The sequence below is a fragment of the Drosophila elegans genome, unplaced genomic scaffold, assembly GCF_018152505.1.
Source record: "Drosophila elegans isolate 14027-0461.03 unplaced genomic scaffold, ASM1815250v1 contig_1, whole genome shotgun sequence".
Lineage (NCBI taxonomy): Eukaryota > Metazoa > Arthropoda > Insecta > Diptera > Drosophilidae > Drosophila > Drosophila elegans.
In genome coordinates, this window is record NW_024545461.1 from 204,771 (window position 1) to 224,867 (window position 20,097).

Consider the following 20,097-nt stretch of genomic DNA (forward strand, 5'->3'; position numbering starts at 1 on the left):
AAGTAGTTGTTTACTTGTTGTATATTGTTAAGTAATTCTTTGTTCAGTTTTACAATTAAAATCTGTTGTAGGGTTTCAGAGTTTAGCTTTGTACGGAGTTTTGTGAAGACATACGGCAGACATAAAGCCCTCTCTACAAAAACCGACACAGATTAAGCAAACTTTGCTTTGTTTACATTTAACATATTAATAACAAATGTTTTTTACAGTGTGTGCTATCGGCAGAGAAACATTTTTTTATCCAAACTGTAATGATCTTATTAACAATTTAAAATGTTATAAATGAAAACAATTCAAAACTAAATTTTAAACATATATCCGAGGCACATTTTAAATTTATCTGTAACTTTCATTTTAAATCCATAATTTGTGTACTTTTTTTCAATATTTTTTTTTTGACTGTTTGCATTAACATTGTTTTCTAGTGTATGTAAGACAAAACGATTAATGTAAAACGTTTGGTACCCAAAGTGACCGGTGTCATAATTTAAAGGCTTGATCTGTTACACAAAACAAAAACAAAAATAAATTAAAAACCCTAATTCTGAAATATTAAACCATTCTTATATCTCAAGAAATCTTAAAAAATTTTAAAAACATCGAAGTTTAAAATTTTTTCTCATTTTTTTTTTATTTTTTTGATTGTTGGTCGGAAATATCCCCTTCACTGCGTTGCAAAATCCTGAATTAATTTATAAGTCGTGTAAATAACCTAATGATAATTTTATTGTTTTATGCAATTTGGGTATTCCTTAAACGACTGAATCTCTGAATTGCTGGAAATTGTCAGCAATTGGTTTGTCAATTGCCTCACATTTACTTTTATTTAGCATTTGCTTCAATTGGAGGATAATGCCTAGGAACAGCAAAGAGACTATCTTTCGGATTCATTATGGGGGTCTTCTACTTTCGAGGTTTCAAAAAATCTATTTTTTTCTTTGTTCTAATCTGTATGATTCTGGGAATACGCTGCAAAAAGGATTTTGTCCGCTATGTTTTGCCGAGTACGATTTTTTAATTTTTTTTTGCTACATTTTTATAGCGCCTAATAGGTCAAAAAATTACGTTTTAAGTTGAATTGTTTTCCTTATTGTTGCATAACTTTAGCTTATTACTAAAAAAAATTTTTTTTTTTAATTTGCCTTGTGCCTTGTCGTTCCGCTTAAGCGGGACCACTGCAGTTTTTACATGTATTATGAAAAATAGATTCCAAGGTTCTGAAAGATTCTATGCAGTAGCAAAATTAATTCCCTAAATAACAACTCAAATTCTTGCCTCGAAAGTAGAAGACCCCCTTAAAAAGCAATGGACTCTATAAACTTTCTTCTTTCCTTATATTGGGTGGTTACTTTCATGTTGGGACCTTCTCAATTTCAGTAGAAAAGGGGGACTACCTTGGCTTTTCAGCTATTTAACAAAAATTTTAGCAACTTCTGGGTTGCTGAACAGCTGAAATATTAGCCAGTTGAATTCGTATGAAACAGTTGACGACCAGCTGACCGAATTTCAGCAATGCAGTCATTCAGGGAGTACCCAAGATACTACAATATTGCTCTCATATAAATTTTTCTTATTTTAAACATTTTACTGATCTTATAAAGTAGACTTCGCTAAACAAATTTAAATAATATTTATGAACGTTAGCCAGATAAGCGTTAAGAAACTACACATAAGAAAGATACGGTAAGAGTCGGCTACAGTTGAACCACATACTGGAATCTCTAACCAGTTTTGCATCCGGATTTGCAGGAAAAAAATACAGATTGTATGTAGCCAACGTCAATACACATCCTCTTCCATCGAAAAGTCTGAGGTTTCACCAGCATAAAGAGAACTGAAACATAATAGTAATTCATAACAGTTTATAAAACCGATAGGAAATGTTACATACTTCACTGCACGACTGGTAAAGAACACAATTCGTTTTAGTTTTTTGTTGTAAAAGAAATAATTAAACGACCACAAACAACCTGGTTCTCCAAAAGGGTCGCAACTCAGATCTGGATTATAACTGTATATGTCACATTCTGATAAGTTCACTTCGTCATCAACGGCAGACCATAAAGGTTGACGTATAACTTGGTATTGATCTCCCGCTAATGCGGAGAGATTTGAATGGATTGAATTCATAACCCATTGTAATGAAGGCTCTTTGCTAAATTCATGGGACTTTAAAAAATTATTGAATTAACAGCAAGAAGAAAAAAAGCAAACTACGGCCAGCCGAAGTTTATGTACCCTTGCAGTTTTATAAAAAAATAAATGTTTTTTATAACTACTATTTTGACTTTGATTTGATTAAAATACAGTAAGGCTATTATAATTTTTCGTTGCATAATTCGATTGTTCCATTGGCCGCTATCGTTGTCCTATTTTAATTGAATATAATTGTAAATTAATAAACCGTTACTATATTTTGAAGTATATATAGAAATTAAATATATTTAATATATAAACAAATTATAGCACAGCGAAGTTATAATTGTTTTCTACTGTTTTCCCGATTTGAAGTTTAAATAGAGTCCTGCGATCCGACTTGTGACTCGTTAAATAAAATGACAACTTTTGTGAATTTTATGAAGATAGCTTTAAAACTTAAAGACTAGGTTGCGTAAAAACTGACAGATTGGCAGACAGACGGACATGGCTCGATCGACTTTCCTAGTGATGCTGATCAAGATTATATATACTTTACAGGATCGAAAGTGCCTACTTCACTGCGTTGCAAATTTTTGACTAAAATACGCTCTGCAAGGGTATAAAAAGCAATAATTACCTTAGCGTCGGAAAAATCGTAGTCAGGCTCAAACGACGCGTTTAAAGTAGCAATTAGGTAAAACAATGTTTTTCTGGAGATAGTGTCGCAAAGAGTTATTCCTTCATCTCCAGATTGACTGTTGTGCCGGCGAAAGTTGGGCGAAAAGTCAGTCAAAGTTTGGGGGGGTGATAGCGCCTGAAGGTCATGCCCATGAGTGTCTACTGTAAATCGTTTATACAACACTTTCTCGGCTGCAACCATTTTGCTGAAATAAATACAAATTTAAAAATGTTTTATGTGTTTTAAGGAACTTACCATGAGTAACTTTCTATACGACCGAAGATTGTGATACCACTTGTTTGTATAGAAAGTGCGTTGTTGATTGCCTCGAAACGTGAACTCTCTAGTAACTTCATTATATGTTAAATAAGTTTTATTAACACGTATGTTCTCAGCTTCAACGACAGCGTTGCAGCAATTTTTAAATTTTTTTAACGAATTAATTTTTAAGGTGACTAAATATGTCTTGTTAAGTAGTGTTACACTTTAATAGTCCTTGTTTTAATTAGGTACAATTCAATCATATAGGCAAACATTTGATGTGGTTCAGCTAGTCTCTGCATGGTTCCAGTGTTTGCAATTAAATATTGTATGTTCTTTAATTGAATGTACAAAATTAATGGATTTAAGGTTTTAAAACTGTATATTCTTCAAGATTTTGTTTATTTTCCACAAACTTTAATAAAAGCTGTTTGGATTTCAAACTTTTTCTAGAAACTTTTTTTGTGTTGCTATCAAACAAATAACCAGAGGCGTGTATGCTTGTGTGAATGCGAACACAATGTACTCCTTTTATAAGGGCTTTTGATAAACAATTTATTTAACGGGGCCCGGTCTATTAAATGATACTTGGCTATTTGGCAGAGAGTATGTGCATGGACATCAAACTCTTCTTTTTAATTACAAACGAATAAAATTTTTCACATTTTCTCGTTCTTTTGTTAGGAAGCGATCGTAATTAAAATGGTTAATGAATGATTGGAACTTGTGGAATGAAACGCGATATACACACATAGAAATAATACCACATTCCCACACAGAAGGGCACAACTGGAGCTGGAAACAAAATCGATTCGTATACTCTCTTCCCACACAGCCCATCCGTGGGAAACAAACATTTTTGTCCATGTAAAACTCCGATTCCCACAGAGCACATCCACTATTCAATTACAGCTGATCTGAACGGCTATGGCACATAAAAAAGGAAGAGAATTCTGCGGTTTTATTCAGCGGAGTTGAATGATGGCGAGTTATAATTACCAACAACTTAATTATTCTTATTAATTTAGCGTCGCTTATGATCGGTTGTGCTTTTCTTGTGCTCTGTGATTATGTCAAATTTTTGATAACTTCTGAAAGTATTGGTGTATTACTTTTTACATAGCTGAGCTTAACTAGGCTTTTCTTTTGAATCTGTGCTCACTATTAGAGTTTTAATAAATTTATTGTACATTGTCTGTTTTGTTTTTGTAACATTGCACGATTAAATTTCTGTAACATTTTAATCCCTCTTCCTCCCGCTCTACTTTTGCGCCTTGTCTAACTGTGTTCGTACATACATATGTAGTAATTAGTGTTTCACAAGCCAAGCTCATTCTATGCAAATTTTTTCTCTCGCGTTCTCCCGCTTTTACATTTACACGCGTTTCTTATATTTTTGTGTTAATCAGTTTGTTTTTTCATTTGATCCTAGTGTCATATTTATTTTCTGCGGGCTCTGCGATACAATCATGTAAGCAAAATGTGCAGGATTCGTTTGCAGAATTAGAAATTGAGATGGCTTTGTGAGGCAGACTTTTGACGGTTTTAAGAATCTTTTTGGAGTATTAAAACAACTCACTGAAGGCTTCGACGCGGTAAGTGAACAATTTAGTAATAAAAAACAGCTAACTGAGTCCTAAGCGTAAACAACTGAGACAATAGAATCGGGTGCTGCTTTAAATTCAATTTCAGAAAAGGAAACTGCCTCAATTGCAATTTGAAATATTTATAATACATAGGTCTTTAGCGGAATCTTGCTTATCAGCCCCTGTCACTGGAGAAGTTGTGGAGCAGCCCGGTGGATCAAAAGTGTTACAGTCAACTGTTCTCAATGGTACTGAGTGCTCTGGAGTACTCCCTTCATCAGAAAGTCGGAGGAAAAATGTTCAAAGTGTTCAAGGTGTTGGTGGTGAGAAAAAAAATTTCCGTTGTTACCCATAGGAAACAGTTATTTGTTTCTCGGTTTACCCTAGAAACCACATCTGATGATGATATGAAAGTACCCATCTCCAAACATTACAGTTGAAAAATTCAAATTTTTATACGCTCGCAAGATATCCTCTTTTATATTTTATCTTTTAAAGTTGTAAATAATACAAGTTTATGGCTTGATGATGAACTATTAATAAAAGAATTTGTTCCTTACAGATAAATAAATAATAATTAGTCTCCGATTTAAGAGTCTGTTCCAAAGAACTGAACGCTTGTGTATTTCTATCATATCAAAATGTAAAGGGACTTAATATGAAGTTACCTAGAATGTACGCTGACTCCTCTGCCTTTAATGAACAGAAACTTGTCTGAAACCGGAGATTTCAAACAACTATAACACTTATAGAACCGATCGCGCTTCTCTTGAGGAAGTGGTGTGCTTATTGCTATTAAGTCCAGTCTAACATCGTAGACAATTTAGCCTGTTTACCCCAATAAAATAGCACTTGTTAGTGTTAAATTTTCTTTACATGACTTATTTATTTTTGTAACCTGTTCTTATATCCCTCCCTAGATCTGACATCATTTGACTGTTAAATCTGTTGAATCTCTACTTTCTGACAGTGATAATTTGATTGTTATAGGTATATCTTGGTCCTCTCCAAGTGCCCATTAGCATGAATTAAGGCTTTTACTGACTACTACCGATCAAGATCCCCCGACAAAGAACAACAATCGGAACTAAACGTCACCAACTGGTAGACAACCAGCGGCCGCAAACGGCATGGGTGAAACCGAGGTGCTTTTTGGACCTCTACAGAGACCTGGGAGTTGGCTCAGAAGACCTCTCAGAGGACTCCGAGGAGAATTGGGATGAGGAACGGGAAACAAAGCCACCCAAAGATTTTCATTAAAATTAAACATAAGAAAGTTCCAAATACTGGTCTTTTATTTTGAATAATTATTAAAAACGCGCGCTTAAAGCCAAAAACACCCGGTCGCACTTATTCGACGGAGTTATCGATCGCCGCTATTCATCGCCCAATAACCCAATTACCCAAAGCGGGATTATCGTCATTGCCCGATCTGGTCACACTTACCGGCGCCTATATAACCGGAGACACAGCCCCAGACCGTCACTTGCCTTCCGACGAGCTTCGAGAAAACATCACCAAGGAGGAATATCCGGGTAAGTGTTCTGGTAGATAGTCTTGGTAGTGGTGATGGATCCGTAAGAGTACGATTTTATGTCGGCTGTACGACCTGGTGAGGATCACCGGCGCCCGGTGTGGTTTACGAAATAAGCACCCAGAACTGGTCGTTATCACTGAGCCCGGCGCGGTTTGCGTAATTCCAGCCCATCTCAGTGAGTTCCTCTCAGAAGTCACGTTTCCGACCCGAAACTTGTTGCATTTTCAGTTGAAGCCGTCTGGAAAATACTAAAACGAACCGATATGTCAGCAGGTCCCGCTATCGATAAGATTCGGTGGTGCCACCGACTATTGATAGCGGGAGAGTATCTAGCTATTTAAATTTAGTCCGGTTCGCTCGTAATAACCCAGTTTCAATAGCCAGTTCAATAGCCTTGAATACGTTCGCTAACCCGTCTTGAGAGAGCGGGAGGGAAAATGGCGAGCGACTTTGGTGTAGGTCAGGGTTTTGCTTTAGTTGCTGCAAGAAGTAGTAAGAGAACGGTCGGGAAAAAGCCTGAGATTTTAAATTCGTAATTACTGTTTGGATAACTCAAAGTGAGTGGTTATTTATTACTCCGGAACTTGTAAATTACAGTGTTTTTTTATTTAATATTGAAGCCGCCGGGGACCCTATCTAAAGGGCCCCGGAAATTTAAAAGATTTGGAAAAGGTGAACACTCACCAGGCGAACCTAACCTGGTCGTCGTCCACCAGCAGCAGCGATCGGCTCCAACAGCGGCAGCGATTAGTGGCATCAGCCGCAGCAGCATTAGCCGCAGCAGCATCACCGCAGCATCACCGCAGCAGCATTAACCGCAGCAGCAGCATTGGTGGCAGCAGCAACAGCGATCAGCTTCCGCAGCAGCATTAGCCACGGCAGCAGCAGCGATCAGCAGCTTCAGCCGCAGCAGCCGCAGCAGCATCAGCCGCAGCAGCATCAGCAGCAGCAGCCTCCAGCGTCAGCAGCTCCAGCAACTGCTTCCGAGACGGCCACATACGGAGATTCCCTCGGTGAGTCCGTTCCGGGAACGAATGCCCGCGCTGACCACGTGGTCATCTCCCAGTCCACCGACGTACTGCCTCCGGCCCCTCTTACGCAGACGCTGCGCTATATTCCGGACCAATAGGCTCCGTGCGGGCCCGCGCTGGTTTTCGCCGCTAGCGATTTTTCTATTCTGGCTGCAGTTTCAACCACATCCGAAGTTGAACTCTGCAATAAATAAGTTTTAGTTATTATTTTGTGATATCATACAGTCAAGATTGTCAAGTACTCACTGTGAAATCTAATCTGAAATTAGAGGCTTAATTCCGAACCCTAGCCGCGCGTCCAACTACGTCTAAATTGGGTCGCGAAATTTAATGACTTGTGGGATTTATTTAGCGTACTTACCTTCTCAGCACGTCCCTTCTTTTCCTTTGGAGCTCCTCAGGATTAGGCGACCCGGTTGGCAAACGCCTCCAATTTAGTGCCGTGCGGCGATTTTGCCTGACACTTGTAACATTAAGCGTCTAAAAATTTCCCTTCGGTTGTTGCCGCTTTGACCGCTTCTCATCTGGGCGACGGTCTGAGATCGGCCTTAAGTGTTTCTAACGAAAAGAGTAGATTATTAGTAGGAATCAATAATGAATGTATTTTATTGTTAGTCTTTCCCAAAATTAAATGTGAACAAGCTGCTGAGATGTTTGTGTAAGTTACCTTGGCCGGGGAGATGAGCCGATCCTAATCCGCCAGGAATATACTCCGGTCATACGGAGATGGGGCGTGCCTCCTACATCCTTTTTGGGGCACCCAAGGTTGGGTGGGTGCGTAGTGGCAAGGACATCGAAGCCACCAATTTCTTCCAATTGTCTTAGTTTTTTGATGTAAATATAACTTTGTTTGTTTTGATTTGTGGTAGAGATGGTAAATCGTCGGTTAGTGACGTGAGACGTCCGATGAGTCGGAATCGATTGTTCGGACTGCAGGGCATAGGGGGTACTCCGCCCTGTGTAAAATATGTGATAGCCGAGACGACGGCGTCTCGCATATTCATATCTCCAGCCAGCCCACGAACGGTGGCTTGCATGACCCACATGCAATTGCACCGTGGATGCGGACTGGTGGAGAAGATTTAAATTTTGGAGGGAGAAAGGGAGGCGTGTCCACTAGAAGTAGGATAATTGCTCCCGAGGCACAGTTCACAGGGTTTAGCTGTGATTTGGCGGTGACATCCTCTTCGAAAGAAATCGAAGGATTCGCATCCCAGGTCGTCCGTGCAATAAGCACGAAAGGTTAAACCAAAAACTGTGATAAAACTGTGATATAGGTATTAGGGACATATTTTTTTTGTTAACGTAATTTTAATGAATGACTTGTTTTGGGGTTACAGTGTAGTTGTTTGTTTTGTGCAGATCCTTGGGTTTTCTTGGAATTTGCGTTTTCATATCATATCGGCTTAAAACTTAAATGTGTGATCGTGACCCGTGACGTCGTTACGCGCTGCTCGGCCACCGCGACTTGAATGGAAAATGCAAAGTCCAAAAGGAAATCCTATGCGATCCTGCAAACAGCCGAAGTCCTTAACTGGCGACTTTCAGTACAGCTGAAAGTTAGTCCAGTTGACGAGCGGCTTGTTTAGTGAGAATTCGGACGAAATTGTAGACGCAAGACGACTGGCGCGGAGTCTACCGGCTGGTGATCGGCTCCATCTCCTCTTATTGAGGCTGAAAAAAAAAATAGAGATAGAAATGTAGTCTTGAGGGATTTGTTTTTGATAGGAGCTAATTAGTGGTGTGAATTTGCTTAGCCTTAGGTATTTCTTGGTCGTTAATATATTTTTTTTTATTTATTCATTGTTTATTGTTTCTATTTATTTATTATTATTATTTATTGGCCTGGTAATATAAGTATTCGTATTATTTAGGTGCATATCATTTAGTGGTATTTATTTATTATTTATTATTATTTACTAGCATTCAGCATAATTTATTTATTTATACATAATTTGGTTTTTTGGTTGGCACATTGAATTCGGGGTTTCAGAAGTTGTGTTAGGGATAACCAAAATTCAGGATGTCAAAGCGACAAGGCAGCAAGCATGATCACCAGCTTCGGTCGAAGGGTTTTCCAGGCGAGGACGACGAAAAGATGTGGTCCACGGATGTGGAGGGCGCTACCGAGGCTGGCTTGCCGCGCATATCGGAAGGGTTGCCTAGGACTCCGCTTGCCCATTTGCGCCAGGGACTGCAACAAGAGCAAAAAGGAACACAGGACACCGATCTGCAGCATTACGTAATAAATAATATCGCGAACTGCCAAAAAAGTTAAATTCCATACGACGGAACTGCTGAGGCATGCTGGCTTCGGAATTGGGCAGATTGGCGTAATCAGTGCTAAAATGACTTCTAAGTAATAAGAATTTAATTATACTTAATAAACATTCGATTTCACATCGCTTGTGATCGGTTGTGTTATTTTGTGCTCTGTGGTTTTGTCAAGTTTTGATTAATTTCTGAAAGTACTGGTGTTTTTCTGTTTAGCAAGTTAAGCTTAACTGCATTGTGTGTGTTTGGAACTAGGCTTTTCTTATAAATCTTTACTCACTATTTTATGTAATTTTAAATTGTCTAATCCCTGTGCATTGTTATTGTAACTCATTCTCTTGTGGATGCTTTGTCAATGTTCTTAGTGTTTGTTTTTGTAACATTGCATGAGTAACTCCCTGTAACATTTTATTCTCTACCTCCCGCTCTACTTCTTGCGTCCTATCTAACTGTGTACGTACAAAGTTGTTAGTGTTTCACAAGCCACGCCCAGGCGATAGAATATTTTTCTTTCACTTTTCCCGCTTTGGTTTTTACACGCGTTACTTTTATTTTTGTGTTTTTGTGTTTGCATTTGATCCCAATGTCATCTTTATTTTCTGCTGGCTCTGCGATACAATCATGCAAGCAAAATGTGCAGGATGTGTTTGCAGAATTAGAAATTACATTGAACCCTGCAGCGAACTGGAACTTGAGATGTGTGGCTTTATGAGGCAGACTTGTGACGGTTTTAAGAATCTTTTTGGAGTATTAAAACAACTCACTGAAACCGTCGACGCGGTAAGTGAACAATTTAGTAGTAAAAAACAGCTAAGTGAGTCCTAAGCGTAAAAAACTGAGACAATGGAAACGGGTGCTTCCTTAAATTCAGTTTCACAAAAGGAATATACCCCAATTCCTATTTTATATACCTGTGATGAGTCTTTACCGGCACTTAGTTCATCAACTTCTAGAGCACTGGAAAAGTTGTAGAGCAGCCCGGTGGATCAAAAGCTTTACAGCCAGCTGTTCGTAATGGTACTGCGTGCTCTGAAGTACTCCCTGCATCACAAAGTCGGAGTAAAAATGTTCAAAGTGTTGGTGGTGGTAAAAAGAAACTTTCTGTTGTTCCCTATATGAAACAATTAATTGTTTCTCGATTTATCCCCGAAACCACATTTGATGATGTTATGGAGTTTATTCAAAAAAATACCCATCTCCAAACATTATAGTTGAACAATTTAAATTTATATACGCTCGCAAGATATCCTCCTTTAAAATATCTGTTCCTCCACAAGCTTTTCACCTTCTTGCTTACGCACTTGGCGCTTGTACTTGAAGTCACTTGTTGTAGGGCGAGAGCGGGAGCCAATAAAGCTTTCGTCCGTTCGCTCCTGCGAATTCGCCCCGTCTCTCGCCACCTTAGCATAAGTTAGGTTCTAAGAGAAATTATTGAAATATTAAATTTAGTGATCAATCGAACACAAATTATCGCAAATTAAATTATCTCGAACCTACTGCAGTCACAAGTTTCGCGTTTCTTAATACAAAATAGTATTAAATTTTTCATGGTGACCCCGAAGTGAACGCAGTAGAGTTCGCGAGTTGTTTTAATTTGTTTTCGGTGAAAAACTATAACAATTACAAACACACAAAACCAATTTATTCGTGTCGGTTCGGCCAAAAAATTAAATTCAGAAATAAATTTAGTCGCTGGAAATTTTGGGTCGTTCCTTGGTTGTTGCCCAAGACGTTTCTTCCGCCGCTGCAACTTAATTTGTGAACGAATGTAAAAAAGGAAGTTGCAATTACCGAGTCGGCCAACCAGGTATAGAGTGCTAAAAGTTGAAAGTTAATCTGTGGCGTTTTATCATTCGTGTAAAAATCGGTGAGTGAGTGAGCATTCTAACCAAGAAATAAAAATTTGCATGTACTAACAACCAAAATTCTGAATCGCTTTGGCCCATAAACAAGCAAATAAACTACTCGTCGTCGACCCAATTAGAGCGAACTAAATCTCCAAATTAGCGGCAAAAACATTCGCCGCAGTTTGTATAAACATTTTCCTGCGCGTTTCCAATTTTCCCGGGCTTTTCATAATTTTTCCGCGCCTTTCGGCATCAGGCTTATATTTTCGCTGCCCTTGGTTATCGGTCAGTGTATCATTATCCGTTAGCATTTGCCTAGAGTCGCTAGCCGCGTACACATACACACGCACACCGACACCGCTGTCGCTATTTCGAGTTATCTTTGGTCGTTTTCGTTCACGATCGCTGCAGCAGTGCAATTTTCGGTCTGCTTAAACGTTTTTTCGTTTTTTTTGGTACGCTTGAACTTGAGCGATAGCAGGGTTTATATAAAAAAAATATAAAAACCCTATTTAGATATTTTTCGCTTTACTTCTCTCGGCACTTAGATCCCCTATACTGTGTGCGAACGGTATATCACTCGTTGTTTTTGTATTAGATTATTTAACAAATAAATAATTTAATAGAAATAAATATTTAACATCTCTTCGAACCAACAAAATAAATACAAATTGTCCGCGCCAAGGAGGGGCCACTGTCAATATTATTCGTTAACAGTCGAGAGCAGTTATGTCCAGATGAACTCTCATCTCGCTCTCGGTCTGTTAACAGTCTCCACCCCCGCTCTCCTAGCATTAGATTTAAGTAGAGTTAAAGAGTTCTAATTTCGAAGCCACAAAGTGAAGTTATGCAAGTTAAGTGAAATAAGTTATATGAAATAAAAATCACATTTACGAAAAAAGAACCCAGCGAGTCGCCATTTCCACCAGCATCCTCCAAGGGCAGAAATCCGCCAACCCCCCCAGCTTTTCATTTTTTGGTCCTTCGAGCCGGATCGATCTGCGATTTCCAGCGGCACCGGTTGATTTTCTTCAATTTCAAGAATAAAAAGATAAGTACGATTTTTACTATTTCCAACCGATCGCCATTTTGCGACTCCACGGCTTCTTTTTTTCTTCCATTTCCATTTTTTATGTACATATTCACATACGTACATTCCAAAATATATTCACATACGTACATTCCAGAAACATATTTGCTACGTAAATTCCAGAAAATTATTCACATACGTACATAATTTAAAATAATAATTATACATATCCACATTTGCATATTCGTGAAACATATACATATACGAAAATAAAATACAATACAGTCCACAACCAACAAACATTTCCAACAAACATTTCCAGCAAACATCCCAGCCATCCCAGTTTATGTGTGTTAACAAATAAACGCAAAGTGATCACACATATTTCTAAATTAATTTTTATCTTTGTCAAGTATTTGTTTACATAAACAACATTAAACAAGTGTATGTGAGAAATAACCAGACATATCAAGAGGGCTACGCACGACACGACGGAGCAGCAAATAAATTTAATAACGAAATTCTCCAGCTCCAGCTGCGTTTTTTTGTAAAGCTATTTCCTTATACATTTATACATATATATCCAAAGACTGAGCGACCAAATCCACTTGGGACAGTGGAAATATTCAAAAGGTTTATTGTTACATTCCATTCATTCCGTCAAAGCTTGATCAACCAATTCCACTAGGGACAGTGGACATATTCAACAAGTTTATTGTCCATTCCATTCATTCCGTCACATATAAAACGCCATATATTGGCATATATTAATATTATTGATTATTATTTATAAACATCAGTGCGCCATTCCATACAAAAAAATAATAATAAATAACTCAAGCAATAATAAACAACTCAAGTAACCTGAGGGCAAACAAAGCATAATTAAACAATAAATACGATATTATACATATATAAATAATACACCTTAAAAATAGTTTTGTTGTGTTCCAACTAACATTGTTTATTAATTTTTCCCTATCGAGTTACCAAGTAGTCATTGGCAAATCCCATAGCAGCGTGACTATTCTGGATATATACAATTTATATTTTTGATATATTTCCCATATGCTTTGTTCCAAAAAATTGCCATTCATTCCATTCCATAAATACCAGGTTTTTATTTACTGCTTATTAAACCAATTCATATTAAAATAATTTTGGCATCAAGATCAATACGAGTCCATTGATTTTAATATAAAATGATTCTTTTTTACTGCGAATAGGGGCAATTTCCTGATCCTTATTCTAGCATGCCCATAGGGGATAAGAAAAATTTGAAGACAACCCCGCGGGTAAGCTTAGAGCGACCACGATCAGCGTCCCCTCGTGTGTCTCAGGGTAAACAAGAACCCAAAGCGTTGATTTCCAACGCAATAAGCGACAGCTCCTTAAACGCTCCTGTAGTTCCACAAATAAAAGTCATGCGATCCAGCGTAAAGATGGCCCAACGCGACGCAGTTTTAGACAAATTTATTTCGATCTCCGACCGTCTGAGCACATTTGAAGCCAGAATAAACGTTTCAGGGGTTTCAGATCCTTCGGTCCACACGTGACAAGTTCGACGTGATCAAATCAAGGGATTATGGGACAGGGTAGAGAACGAGTACGAAGTATGTTCAGACGCAATTCTTGCGGGGGGCGGGGAGGCGCATGCAATGTTAGAACTTCTGCAAGCCAAATATGAGCATTGCTATGAAGTTTACGAATCCTGTACCGCGAAACTCAGTGAACAAATTGAGCGAGTGAAAACTCAAACGGCCAACGCCAATTCCAACACCCTGCCCATTCCGTTTTCGTCCGGTTGCCGACTACCGCCATGCGACACTGAGGTTTTCGAAGGAGACTATTTGAAATGGCCAACACTTAGGGATCTTTTTACCGCAGTTTATGTTAACAATCCTAGGTTGACAGCGGTCGAAAAACTTTTCCATCTCAACGCTAAAACTAGCGGCGAGGCTAAGGCAATCGTATCCAAATCCCCTCTTACAAATGAGGGTTTCGATTCAGCTTGGGAAGCACTTCGAGATGCACGAGATGCGCTGGTTGATTTACCGGCCATCCCCCTGGCAGATCCAACATTTTAAGAGAGTTCCCAGATAGATGTTCTGATCGGAGCCGACATTTTACCGTCCGTGTTGCTGAGCGGCACGCGCACCAACATTTGCGGCTCTCTGCTAGGACAGGAGACTGGGTGTTTACCGGCCCAGTGTCCAATACATCAGTCCAAAAGCGGGTAGCAGCTTTCACGACCCAGATAACCGAAACAAGTGACAGGGTCTTAGAAAAACTTCTCACTAAGTTTTGGGAGGTGGAGAATATACCAACAAAGAGGGTAAAGGAATCCGATTCCTATTGCGAGAGCAATTTTCTCCAAACCACCACTAGAGACGCAAGCGGGAAATACGTGGTAACGTTACCGTTTCGCGAACCCGAAAATTTCGGATCCAAATTGGGGCACTCGCGATCCATTGCCCTAGCTCAGCGTCTTAGGAACGAAAACCGTTTAAAAAGAGACTTTCCACTAAAAGAGCAATATGACTCAGTCATTCAAGAGTATTTGGATCTGGGTCACATGAGAGAAGTTCCCCCGTCTTACGATACTCCAAACTATTATCTGATTTAACCATTCAGATCTTGAAGTGGCGTTATTTCCAGTATGTGTTTATTGCAGACATTACAAAAATGTACCGTCAAATCTGGGTCGATCCCAAGCACACGCCGTTCCAAAGAATTTTATCCCGAAACAAAGAAGGAGAAGTAAGCGATTTCGAACTAAAAACCGTCACCTTTGGTGTCAACTGTGCACCGTTTCTGGCACTTCGCGTACTCCAACAATTGGCAGACGACGTAGAAACGGAGTTTCCTTAAGCAACCAATTTTATTCGGCATTTTATGTACGTAGACGATGTTCTGGCAGGGGCCAATTGCATACAAGAGGCTCGACTTGCTATCAGCGAGCTTTGCCACGCTTTTAACCTTCCCGTTGAGAAAGTGGACAGCGAATCAGAATACCATACTCGAAGATATCCCTAATGAGCACCTACTCCACGATGACTTTCGCGATCTCAATTTCGAAAGCACTACCAAAACACTTGGGGTTCGGTGGAATGCGACCTCGGACGAGTTCTATTTTGTTCCACCGCTAGTTTCGATTGAATGTACGTATACGAAGAGAGAGGTTCTTTCCCAGATCGCGAAACTTTTTGACCCCGCGGGATGGCTGTCCCCGTTTATTGTCCGCTCAAAAATCTTTATGCAAGAAATTTGGTTGCAACAGTTGGGCTGGGATGAAAATATCCCCACAGAAATTAATCAAAGATGGCAAGAGTTTTTGCGCAGCTATTCCGAGCTCAAGCAAATCCGTATTCCTAGGTGGGTTGGGTTCCAGCCAGAGGTGAAGGTCGAGCATCATGGGTTTTGTGATGCGTCGCAGAAGGCCTATGGGGCCGCAATATACTTGCGGGTTGAAGTAGGACATAATATTATGACACATCTGCTTACCGCCAAGACCCGAGTCGCACCTGTTAAAACGGATTCCCTTCCACGGCTCGAGCTTTGTGGGGCCTTGTTGTTGTCAATAATGATCGCAGCTATCCTTCCGAATATGCCAATTTCCAATTCCGACACTTTCTGCTGGACTGATTCCACCATCGTCCTCGCATGGTTGAACAAACCGGCATGCCAATGGGCCACGTTTGTAGCCAACCGAGTGACCAAGATTACTCAGGTGACGAGCGCTGAGCATTGGGCGCATGTGCGATCTGAGCACAATTCCGCGGACCTAGCCAGCCGAGGAGTTTCGCTGCGGGATCTGGTTCATAGCCAACTTTGGTGGAAAGGACCGGACTGGTAACAAAAGCCAAAAGGCCAGTGGCCAACACAGGGGCTTGCGACTCCAGTTACAGACTTAGAGCTGCGTGCTGTGAAGGTCAACTTCGCAAAGGCCCTATCCGACGATTTTCTGGAACGATTCTCCAAGTTGGACAAGGCTCTGCGGGTCCTTGCGTACGTGTTACGGTTCACTCAACGCTGCCGCAAGATGCCGAGGGGCCCAGCTGACCGGCCTACAAAGGCGGAGGTCCGAGAAGCTGAAAGAGTCCTTATTCTATATGCTCAACGTGAGGAATATACCAAAGAGCTTAAATTCCTAAACGATAAGTGTCCAGCCCGATAGCCAACCTGTTTCCATTCCTAGACCAGCACGGCCTGTTAAGAGCATGTGGTCGCAATACTGCCTCAACAGCACTTCAGTGTGACGAGCGCCATCCTATTATACTGCAATATAACTGTAGGCTTTCTCGTCTGCTCGTCCTTTTTTCACACCAGATTTCCCTGCATGGCGGCAACCAACTAGTGGTACGCCTCATTCGATCGAAGTATTGGATTCCTAAACTCAAGAATCTGGTAAAAGCTGTGCTAAACTCCTGTAAGGTGTGTACTATTTACAAGAAGAGATTACAGACGCAATTAATGGGCGATCTTCCGACCGATCGAGTTTCCTTTTCCAGGCCTTTTACATATACTGGCATTGAAATAAAAAACTATACAGGCAGAGCATGCCTCATTACCAAGGGATATGTTTGCGTGTTTGTATGCTTCTCCTCAAAGGCGATCCATTTAGAGCCTACTTCCGACCTCACAACCGAGAAGTTCCTCGCAGCCTTTGCCCGATTTGTAGCGAGGAGGGGTTGTCCTCAGCGGGTTCATTCGGATAATGGCAAAACCTTTGTGGGGGCAGCGACTCTACTTTTGCGTGATTTTATGCAAGCGATCAAGGAGTCTGTGACTGATGCCTATAGCCATCAGGGACTTTTGTGGCGTTTCATTCCACCAGGAGCTCCACATATGGGAGGACTATGGGAGGCTGGAGTGAAAAGCTTTAAAACACTTTTCTACAAGTCGACGTCAAGTCGGAAGTATACGTTTGAAGAGCTCTCTACCCTTCTTGCCAAAGTTGAAGCGTGCCTTAATTCCAGGCCACTGTCTCCCATGTCCGAAAATCCTTCTGATTTGTTGGCGTTAACGCCAGGCCACTTTCTGATTGGGGGTCCGTTGCTTTCCACAGCTGAACCCGAAATTAAGGGCGATGCTAAGGCGATTATAAATCGCTGGCAACATTTAAAGGCCCTGCATCAGCAGTTCAGTGCGCGATGGAAAGAGGAATATTTAAAGGAACTGCACAAGCGCAATAAGTGGCAGAATCCGTCCAAAGATATACAAGTCGATGATATGGTGGTCGTCAAAGAAGACAATATGCCATCAAACGACTGGCGGCTCGGCAGAGTTGTATCTGTCTTTCCAGGGGCCGATAGTAGAGTTCGCGTAGTAGAAATCCGTACCGCTCGAGGAATTATTAAACGTCCATAAGCTAGTACTTCTTCCTATGGAGGCCAAGGCAGCCTCAGTACTTCCGAAATAGTGCCTTCTGTCCTCATGCTCCAAAATTCGTTCACGATTGACACTAAATGTACCTATCATTTATTTTTTTTTATATTAAAGCATTAAAACCATGGCTCCACGACCTCGCAGCGCCCAAACTCTGGACGACAGACGTTCCCGAGGTACTCGATCCTACCGCTGCCGAGTCTGTCGGGGAATCCATCCGCTACGGAAATGCAACAGGTTTCTGAGGCTCAGTACTGAGAAGCGGCTACGCGCCGTTATCATTAACAAATACTGCGCTAATTGTCTGGCACATCAGCACTCCGAAGAAGTATGTCGCAGCGGAGACAGGTGCAAAAAATGTGGGCAGGACCACCACACGTTGCTCCATATGCGCGAGTCTTCCACTTCGCGACGCCAGTCAATTTCTCCAGTGCGACCTTCGGTAACTGCATCACGACCATCAGCTTCCGGCTCACGCTCTCGGGGTCCAACACCCAGCTCGCGGAATCGTTCCCGGCATTCCGACCAGGCCGAAGCGCCAACTGCAGCTCCATCTGTGGCGTCTCTGTTGCAGCATCGGAGTGTGCAAATCATCCCGACGGCCATCGTGGTTCTCGACACAGGAACCAATAAATACGAGACGGGTGCCCTGATCGACCCGCGCTCCCCGGTGAGCACCATTGATAGATCGCTCGCTGCGGCGTTCCGGCTCCCCACGACAAGCGTCGGAGACGAGACGGTCTGTTCGGCGACGATAAGGTCACGAACAGGCACCTTCAAAATCGACGTGGTGCTCAAGGTCAGCCCCAACTTCTCCATTCGCACTCCAATCCGTGCACTAACCGACGATGTTCGCGCTAGGTTTAATGATATCCGTCTTGCTGATGAACAGTTTCATCGCCCGGCGACGATATCCCTGGTGTTGGGCTCTGACGTCTATCGTGATGTCATCCAACCCGGGTTCCCAAATCTGGATGAGGGACAGCCTGTCGCACAAAGCACTGTGTTCGGCTGGATTGTCTCGGGATCATGTAGACAATCTTAAGGCGCCAGACGTGTGGAAAACCTGGTTGCTACGTTTGTCGTCGCAAGGGGGGGAGAATGTCCGCGCCAAGGATGGGCCACTGTCAATATTATTCGTTAACAGTCGAGAGCAGTTATGTCCAGATGAACTCTCATCTCGCTCTCGGTCTGTTAACAGTCTCCACCCCCGCTCTCCTAGCATTAGATTTAAGTAGAGTTAAAGAGTTCTAATTTCGAAGCCACAAAGTGAAGTTGTGCAAGTTAAGTGAAATAAGTTATATGAAATAAAAATCACATTTACGCATGTCCGCATGAAAAGTATTAACCCAACTTATCGCCATTTAAAAGAAGCTAAATTATCTGTAAATCCGGTTGAGCTTGGGTGTCGATTAGAGATTCTAAATACGCACATTGAAAATGCTTTACTTCTGCAAAACCAAATATAACTGAAAGATACAAAAGATGTATACCGCGAAGAGTTAGAAGAGAGGGCCGTAATAACAAAGTCATTGCTGATTTCGATTTTATATAAGTGCAAACAAAATAATATCGCCTACCGAGCGTTGCTCTCCCAGCTTTTAAAGGAAAACACTCCGAATTTAACAATTTTATAAGCCTTTTCGAAACTTTCGTTGACAAAGATGACACTTTACACGATATTGAAAAATTCAATCATTTAATTTCGTGTTTAGCTGGAGACGCTTTAGGAACAGTTAGGTCCTTTCAATTCACTGCGGAAAATTATCCCAAAACCCTTGCTAGCCTGAAGCGGGTGTACTATAATGATTGTCTTATTTTTTTTTGACAACATATCGACACTTTTTAATTTGCAAAAAATTTGGCAGCCTTCAGCTACAGCCGTGAGAACCCTCATCGACACGGTCGCAGCCTTGTATGACTCCTTGCTGTCTATTGGGGATGATAGACGCAATACTAATGCTATTTTAATACATCTGGTAATGAGCAAGGTCGTTGCAGGAACTAAAAGAAAATGGGAAGAACAGTTAGATTATACTTCGCTTCCACTTTGGAACGAATGTGAGGCGGCCCTCAACAGGCGATACCAACACATGGTAGCAGAAGAGGCTTCCAAGCCCAAAACTGTTCAGCAGACCCAATCTAACCCTAAGAAGAATGGAAATAGGAGTTTTTCGTTTGTCGCTGCCAGGAACGACCCTGTTCAATGCGTGTATTGCAACTCAGCTGAACATCAGATTGGAAACTGCGTTTCCTTGGCAGTCCTAACAGTTCAGCAAAGATTCGATTTCGCTAAAAGAGCACCCTTATGCATTAACTGCTTAA

The 20,097-nt window shown here is 41.0% G+C and overlaps 2 protein-coding genes and 1 long non-coding RNA gene across 5 annotated transcripts; 1 reads left to right on the top strand and 2 right to left on the bottom strand.

Annotated features, from left to right (window-relative positions):
• Positions 1-708: 708 nt before the first annotated feature.
• On the bottom strand, positions 709-3,787 carry LOC108138464 (repressor of RNA polymerase III transcription MAF1 homolog). Its single transcript, XM_017260675.2, has 4 exons — positions 3,074-3,787; positions 2,777-3,023; positions 1,892-2,169; positions 709-1,834 (listed from the first exon to the last, which is right to left on the bottom strand). The coding sequence occupies exons 1-4, from the start codon at positions 3,172-3,174 to the stop codon at positions 1,780-1,782; spliced, it is 681 nt and encodes a 226-aa protein (XP_017116164.1). The 5' UTR covers positions 3,175-3,787; the 3' UTR covers positions 709-1,779.
• Positions 3,788-6,166: 2,379 nt separating this feature from the next.
• Positions 6,167-19,096, top strand: LOC121467868. Its single transcript, XM_041710481.1, has 2 exons — positions 6,167-6,200; positions 17,887-19,096. The coding sequence occupies exon 2, from the start codon at positions 17,897-17,899 to the stop codon at positions 18,815-18,817; it is 921 nt and encodes a 306-aa protein (XP_041566415.1). The 5' UTR covers positions 6,167-6,200; positions 17,887-17,896; the 3' UTR covers positions 18,818-19,096.
• Positions 7,116-8,879, bottom strand: LOC108138454. 3 transcript variants are annotated; one of them, XR_001774115.2, is made up of 4 exons: positions 7,901-8,878; positions 7,595-7,791; positions 7,480-7,541; positions 7,116-7,414 (listed from the first exon to the last, which is right to left on the bottom strand). It is a non-coding gene; the product is annotated as an uncharacterized LOC108138454 (long non-coding RNA). The 3 variants fall into 3 exon arrangements; XR_005977955.1 differs by lacking the exon at positions 7,480-7,541 and having other exon boundaries at positions 7,901-8,879; XR_001774113.2 differs by having other exon boundaries at positions 7,116-7,541; positions 7,901-8,877.
• Positions 19,097-20,097: the final 1,001 nt, after the last annotated feature.